At 64.1% G+C, this 7,249-nt stretch overlaps 1 protein-coding gene across 1 annotated transcript; it reads left to right on the top strand.

The window, feature by feature from the left end:
- Window positions 1-642: 642 nt before the first annotated feature.
- BARHL2 (BarH like homeobox 2) lies at window positions 643-3,891 on the top strand. The gene is made up of 3 exons (XM_090048473.1): window positions 643-1,231; window positions 2,287-2,512; window positions 3,393-3,891. Exons 1-3 carry the CDS (start codon window positions 643-645, stop codon window positions 3,703-3,705), a joined length of 1,128 nt encoding a protein of 375 aa, XP_089904599.1. The 3' UTR covers window positions 3,706-3,891.
- The last annotated feature ends 3,358 nt before the right edge of the window (window positions 3,892-7,249 follow it).

The raw sequence follows: 7,249 nt of genomic DNA, 5'->3' as shown, positions 1-7,249 counted from the left end.
CAATGGGGGCTCGCGTTGCACGGCGAAACAAACCCAGGGTTTATAATAAAGCGAGGGGGGCGCGCGCCTGCAATGGCCGTGACGTCACGGGAGGGAGTCGCTGCGCCCGAGAGGAGCCGGGCTGCGCGGGGAAGCGCGCGGCAGTGGCCGGAGTCCGCCCCGCTTCGCGTCTCCTCCTCCCGCCGCCGCCGCCGCCGCCGCCTGCCCCGCGCTCAACTTTCCAAGAAAGTTCAATAAGTCCTTGGCGGAGGCGAGAGGCGGGCGCGGAGCCCGCAGCAGCGGCAGCCCCTACCCCGTGCCCCTGCTCTCGCCCGGTGCGATGCCGTGTCCCGGGGCAGCCCGGCCGCCCCGTAGCTCCCCGTGAGCAGCCCCGCCGCAGCACGTGTGATCCGCGCCTCGCGCTGCCGCCCAGTCCCCGCGCCCCGGCTCTCCCCGCGCTGCCGGGCTTTTTTCGGGGGAGGGGGGTCGTTTCTTTTCTGCCCCCGCCGCAGGTGCCAGCCCGGCCCCCTCCTCCTTCCTTTCTTGTTGTAAAGGCACTGACACCCTCGTTGCGCTTTTATTTATCGATCCGCGTTGGCCGGGGCTGCTCTTCGGCCGCGCAGGGAGCCCGGCTGGAGGACCGGGATGACGGCGCCGCTCTGAATGGCCGCGATGGAAGGATCTAGCGGGTCCAGCTTTGGGATAGACACGATTTTGTCTAATGCCAGCTCGGGCAGCCCCGGCGTGATGAACGGAGACTTCCGCCAGCACAGCGAGGCCAGGACGGCGGATTTTCGAGCCCAAGCCACCCCGTCCCCCTGCTCGGAAATAGACACGGTGGGGACGGCGCCTTCCTCGCCCATCTCGGTCACCATGGAGCACCCCGAGCCGCATCTGGTCCCAGAGAGCATCCCGCAGCATCACCACCTCCACCACGGCCAGCCGCCTCCGCCGCCGCCAAGTTTGCAGGGCTCGCCCCAGCCGCCGCCGCCGCCGCCGCCGCCGCAGCTGGGCTCGGCCGGCTCTGCCCCCCGGACTTCCACCTCTTCCTTCTTAATTAAAGACATTTTGGGCGACAGCAAACCGCTGGCGGCGTGTGCGCCCTACAGCACCAGCGTCTCCTCTCCCCACCACACCCCGAAGCAAGAAGGCAACGCCGCCGGCGAGAGCTTCAGGCCAAAGCTAGAGCAGGAGGACAGCAAAGCCAAACTCGACAAGCGCGACGACCCGCAGAGCGAGCTCAAATGCCACGGTGAGTAGGCGCGGCCGCCCCGCGGAGCCCGCTGCTCTGCCCTGCTCGGCGCGGGGCACCTGCGGCGCCAAGACCCGCGGCCGCGGCCCAGCTCCGGCCTGCTCGCGTGCGGAGGGGACCGGGAGCTCTGCCGCGCTCCTGTCCCCGCCTTTTCTTTCCACCGAATAAGCCCCCGAGCTCTGCCCTTCTCCCTCTCGGGCGCATTATATTTGAGGAGGAAAAAAATAACCCGAAATAACCGCGTGTTGGGGCTTTTTTTTTGTAACGAATTTGTTTATGTTCAAATGCAAATGCGATGAAATGACTCCCGTGTTGTGCAAACACCACGCGCCGGGCTTTAGGGGCGCGTGATTAAGGCCCCGGTTCCCGAGCCTGGCTACGGGAAGGCGAAAACTTCCTATTTGTGCCGGAGCGCCTTCAGAAAGACTCGCGCTTCCTTCCTCCCTCGTCTCCTAAAATCTCAGGCCCGTGGCCCGGCTGGGCGGCGAGGGCACCTCACACCTGGGGGTGAGTGGCGGGGGAGCCAGCCGGGGTGCCCCGGGGCCGGGACCTGAGGGGACACGTCTCTGTCGTGTGGCCCCTCGGCTGCTCGGCGAGGCGAGAGCCGGGAGCCGCTCCCGGGCGCCGCAGCGAGCTGCTGCCTCGCCTCGCCTCTGCAGGCGGGGCCCGAGCCAGATGGAGCAGCCTGGGCTGGCGATTTTTGTGTGTGCGTGTGTGCACCATCCTCCCCAGTGGGTCAATTAGGGAGATTATTGTTCTTCCTGCAGGGAAGATCAGGAGCGTTGCAAAAACTGGTACAAACAGAGCTGGATTGACGTATCGATCTCCCGGCGGCGCGGCGAGAAGCCCGAGCTGACAAATAAACTCCGCAAGGCTCGGCGCGGTCACCGGGACCTTGTCCCAGCGTGGCCCGGGTGTCCCGGGGCGGGGCAGGGCGCCGGCCGCGGGAATTGTCCATGATGGGGGCAGCCCCCGGGGCTGGGGGAAGGGGGTCGCGGGCGCCCCGGCCCGGCCCGGCCCGCGAGCACTGAGCCGTGCGTGTGAACTGTTCGCAGGGACAAAGGAGGAAGGCGACCGCGAGATCACGAGCAGCCGGGACAGCCCCCCGGTGCGAGCCAAGAAGCCCCGCAAGGCGCGGACTGCCTTTTCGGACCACCAGCTCAACCAGCTGGAGCGCAGCTTCGAGCGGCAGAAGTACCTGAGCGTGCAGGACCGCATGGACCTGGCGGCCGCGCTCAACCTCACCGACACGCAGGTCAAGACCTGGTACCAGAACCGCAGGTAAGGGCGGCGGGCCGGGCCGGCTGCTGCGGCCCTCCGGGGGCTCAAGGCGGCGGGGAAAAATAACCCCCCGTGGCGCCTCCGCTGGGCCGGGGGCAGGCTTAGCCGAGGAGCGCGGGCCCTGGGACGCACAGGCCGGGCCTCCCCGCGCCGAGAGCCCGGCTCCCCCGAGATTCAGCTGCCTCCGGTTCGCAGCCAACACGATCTGTCTCAGGGCAGAGGCTAAGGGCGGCCTGATGCGGACACGAGCACCCCGTGGGCCGCGCCGGTCTCGCTTCCCGAGCGGGCGCGGATCCCGGTCCCGCGGCAAGCGCGTTATGTGGAGTCGCTCCCCGCGCCCGTGGCCCCCCCTGCCCTCCCCCGCGGCCCTGCCACTGCCCCGCCAGGCCCGAGCGGCCGGCCTGGTCTCCCGGCCGCTCCCGTGCCCCGGCCGGGGTCGGGCTGGCGCGCTGCTGCCGGCTCTGCCATCCAGCCGCTCCTGGCCCGGTACGTACGGCTGCAGCCACCCTCATTCTGTCGGGCAGCATTAGTGTCAGGCGCAGCCAGGCTAAGCGCCGCGCCATGTTTATTCATTTCTCCGGGATGGCGGAGCGGCAGCACCCGGCCGCGACGCAGCCCTGGCACCGCCTGCGAGCTGCGGCTGCACCTGGGCGCGAGGTGATCCGGGCGGCTGCGGGGACCGCTGCCCCGGCCTGGCCCTTGCTGCGGGCGGGTGGGAGCAGGGAGGGGTGTTTCGCGCTGAGCTGTCGGCCCCGGGAGGAAAGCTGCCCCCTGCGAAGTCCGCGCGGAGCTGGCGGCGGGCAGGCCCGGGGCAAGGGGCTCGCGTGGCCGGCGGGGCCGCCCTGCTGCCCCTAGCCGCCGCGTGCTCTGTCTCTTGCAGGACGAAGTGGAAGCGGCAGACGGCGGTGGGCCTGGAGCTGCTGGCCGAGGCCGGGAACTACTCCGCCTTGCAGAGGATGTTCCCCTCTCCCTATTTCTACCACCCGAGCCTGCTGGGCAGCATGGACAGCACGACGGCGGCCGCAGCTGCCGCGGCCATGTACAGCAGCATGTACCGGACTCCCCCCGCGCCGCACCCCCAGCTCCAGAGACCCCTGGTGCCCCGGGTGCTCATCCACGGGCTGGGGCCCGGCGGGCAGCCGGCGCTCAACCCCCTGGCCAACCCGCTGCCGGGCACCCCGCACCCGCGGTGAGAGCACGGCCGTGCCAGCCAGCGGCCCCGCAACCGACCCGGCCGCACGGAGGAGGAACGGAGCGACCCAGGGGGCGAGCAGCGAGTCCCGGAGCCACCCAGGAGGCGAGTGCACCAGAGCAGGGACTCTGAGAGCCATGACCCCAGAGCTGCTGCAGTAAGTGAAACAAACCCACCCCCGACCCGAACCTCGAGACCTTCTTGCCAGGCGGGAGACGCGGGACTTAGCGCTCGGACTGCGAGACAGCCAGCCGGGCAGGGCCGGCCACAGACTCTGAGGACAGAGCGGTCCCCGGCCCGCCCCTCCCCGCACGGCCCGGCCGGAGGCCAGCGGGCCCGGAGGACTGTGCGCTGCCCTCCCCGCGGCGCTCCGGGCGGCGGCGTGGCCCGAGCTCGGAGCCGCGGGCCTCGGGCGGACTGCGCGCCGAGCCAGACACCCTATTTATTATCTGTTGTCCAAAACCAATCACTTCGGTACCTTAGTTTAAAAAGAAAAGAAAAGAAAAGAAAAGAAAAGAAAGCAACCGCCATGATCTGTGCCCCCGCGCCCTGCCGTGTCTGTTCGGATTCAGTACAATAAATGCTTAGATGGCGACATTTAGATTTTTTAAATTTTTTTTGTTTTGTTTTTTGGTGACTGAAAGTGACGAGAGAGACAGAGAGAAAAGGAGGGGAAAAAAAGAGAAATAAACTTTATCTTTTTGTAACAAACGTGGGGCCGCAAGTCAGCTGATTTCCGTGCTCAGCACCGGGCGGGAGCCGGCCGGGCCCCGGGCTGTGCGGGGCAGCCCGCAGCGCCTCCCCGCCCTTCTGCTGTTGAGCCTTGGCGAGGGGGTGCGGGGCCGAGAAGGGCCTGGGGGAGCCAGGGGCAGGGCTGGCCTTGCGGCCGTAGCTGGTGTGTGCTCGTGTCCCCGAATATGCAAGAGGGAGGCGGAACGGGCTCGTGGGGTGGGGTGACCTGGCGCCTGGGAAACGGGAATGCGGCGCCCCCAGCCTGGCAGCTGTTCCGGAGCAGCAGTGCTGGGGACATCGAGCAGGCCAGACAGCAAGCGGGAGGAGGCTCCGGGCGGGCAATTAGGGACAGAGAGAGAGAAAATCCCGGCAGATCCAGGGCGCAGATCCCTGCCCCCCGCAACCGGGGCCGCCCGCGCCCCGTTCCCGCCTCTCGGCCGCCTGGCCCTGCCCGCCGCCGCGGGGCCGGCCGGGGTGGCGCTCCCTCGGCCGCAGAGGCCGGGCGGCTGCCCCGGGCTCCGGGAGAGGCGCTGACCTTGGGAGGGGACGTGGCGGGCGGGGGGAGGGGGCGAGACTGAGGAAGGTAACGCTGGGCGAGAGACAGTCACAGGTTGTGATTTCCAGCTTTCCGCCTGCCGCCCTCCATCAGCTCAGCCCCAGCCGCGGCGCCCGGGCTCTGCCTTGAAATTTGAAAGATATCCAGCAATTACCCATAAAACATTCATAAGGGCCGGTATCATCGCCTCCTCGGAGGGCTGTGGCGGGCTAGGTCTCTGCTGCGGGTTTGCTAGCGAAAAAGAAAGAGCCTGCGGGCACATTTATTGGGCTTTGCTAATTAGGGAATGGTTTGCTGATTTCTCTGCTAATAAATTTGCGTTAAAACCATATTGACCTCTGCCTTGATCTAACAAAAGGGGAGAGAGGCCTCGGATACGCCTACCTCATTTTCTGCCCTTGTCACAGCGGACTCTGACAATCACCCAGCGTCTGTGCAGGGGCTAACGAAATTATACAGAGCAGCCCCTACCCAGGGCGACGCAGCCAGCCGATGCCTCTCTTATTAGGGCTTTCGAAATTAATCAGAGTGACCCCCATAAATTAGGCTGAGGATTGGGTTGGGCTCGGTGCTCTCTGCAGTAAACCTACCCGAGGGGACCGGAGAGTGGCTGCAAAAGAGTCAGAATCATCAGAAATTGGGGGGGAGGGAAACAAAACCCCCAAACGCTGCAAAATGATTTTCGTGTCTCTTCCCTCTCCCGGTCAGGCAGGAGCTGGCAGTGACTCCTCGGCTTGGTTTCTCCTTCTAGGTACAAACAACTCTGTAATTTTGCCCCCCGCCCGGCTGCAAGTAGCTGGAGCAAAACCCCACTGAACTTTCCGTTGAGCAGCTTGTCCTGGCAGCTGAAGCCTTTTTCTCGTATCAAAAGGCATTACTTCTGCGTTGGAAATAGTTGGTTTGCTCCAGCAGCAAAGTTGTGGAAGTGTTTAGATTTCAGCTTTTCTCGGACTTTCGTTTAAGGAGACGGATTTTTCGTGATTGTCTCCCCTTCGCCATTCCACCGATACAAAGTTAACATAGATTAGTTTAGTGGGAAATAGGGGATTTTATTTAAACCGATGGGTTTTAGGAAAATTGTTGTGCTGTATATGCCATTTTTAGTTTAATTTAGTTTATTTCTTTTTTTTTAATGCCAGACCACTTGCGAAATGTATTTTTCAGTCCCAATCGTGCTCCTACAGGAGTGTGTTAGACAAGCAGGATTTGAGAAGGGAGCTCCCCTTTTCCTTTCACTCTCCCAAGTGAGCCAGGAGCCCTGGCTGAAGTTCGGTGCAGACTCTCCCACGGGCTGAGCAGCCCTTTCATTTGTCCTTGCCCCCCACCCCCCGACTTTTTTTTTTGGCATTCTGAGAAAGGGAAACCCGCTTCCTGCGAGGAGCTGCAGCTTCTGGAGCTAATTAGACCGGGCTTTCCTTACTAGAAAGAGCCCGGCTAATGTTTAACATGCTACAGATGCGCACTTATTTAAATGCACTCGAGCAGTATTAAAAGTCCTGGCGCAATGTTGCGAACGTGCAAAGTTGCTGCTGTTGGTTGGTTTTTGTTTTTGTTTTTGCTGCTGTTTGATTGTTTCTGAGGGTTTTTAAAAATTGTTTCGGGTTTCATTTTTGTTGGTTTCCTAAAAGCACTGACTTGCTACAAGGCAGAAAAAGAGGGGCTGAGCCGTGCTTTGCTCCAGCAAACGCACCCAGTACCTGTGTCAAGCCTGACGTTTGCTCCACCTCCCAAATTATCGAAGACCCGATGGGAAACTTAATTAACGTTTAAGCGGCTCCTGGTGGCATGTGGCTGCTTTTGCAGCCAAGTACTAGTGGGTCTGACTCCAGCCGAACCAGGACCGCGGCCTCCCGCAAGAGAGTTTTCCGGATTCCCCAGTGTAGGTGCAACGCCCCCCCCATCCCGCCGCCCTCCCCCGTTTAACCACGGAAACACCTTGGGGCAGAGGAGCGCCGGCCCTGCCCTTAGCGGCTCCCGGGGGTGCCAGCGAGTGTGTGGGCAGCTCCCTGCCCCTCGGAGCTCATCGTTATCCCGTGGCCTCCCGCAGCACCAGGGAATCCTCTGCCCGCAGTTTGCTGCATACGCGTGTCCCCCCTCGCTGGCTCTCCCGGGCGGCCTGCAGAGGGATTCTCCCAGCCGCAGCTGCTACCCCTGGCAGCACAGCGAGCCCCACGTGCGCCCGCCCGGGCCGGGCCTCCCCCGCCGCCGCCGCCGCCTGGCCAGGCCCAGCGCAGCTCCGCAGCCCCCTGCGCCGGGG

Source organism: Crocodylus siamensis, chromosome 5 (genome assembly GCF_052110815.1).
Source record: "Crocodylus siamensis isolate JL-2025a chromosome 5, ASM5211081v1, whole genome shotgun sequence".
In the NCBI taxonomy this organism is placed as follows: domain Eukaryota; kingdom Metazoa; phylum Chordata; order Crocodylia; family Crocodylidae; genus Crocodylus; species Crocodylus siamensis.
Note: the sequence above shows the minus strand (reverse complement) of the source record. Positions and strands in the feature narration are given on the sequence as shown.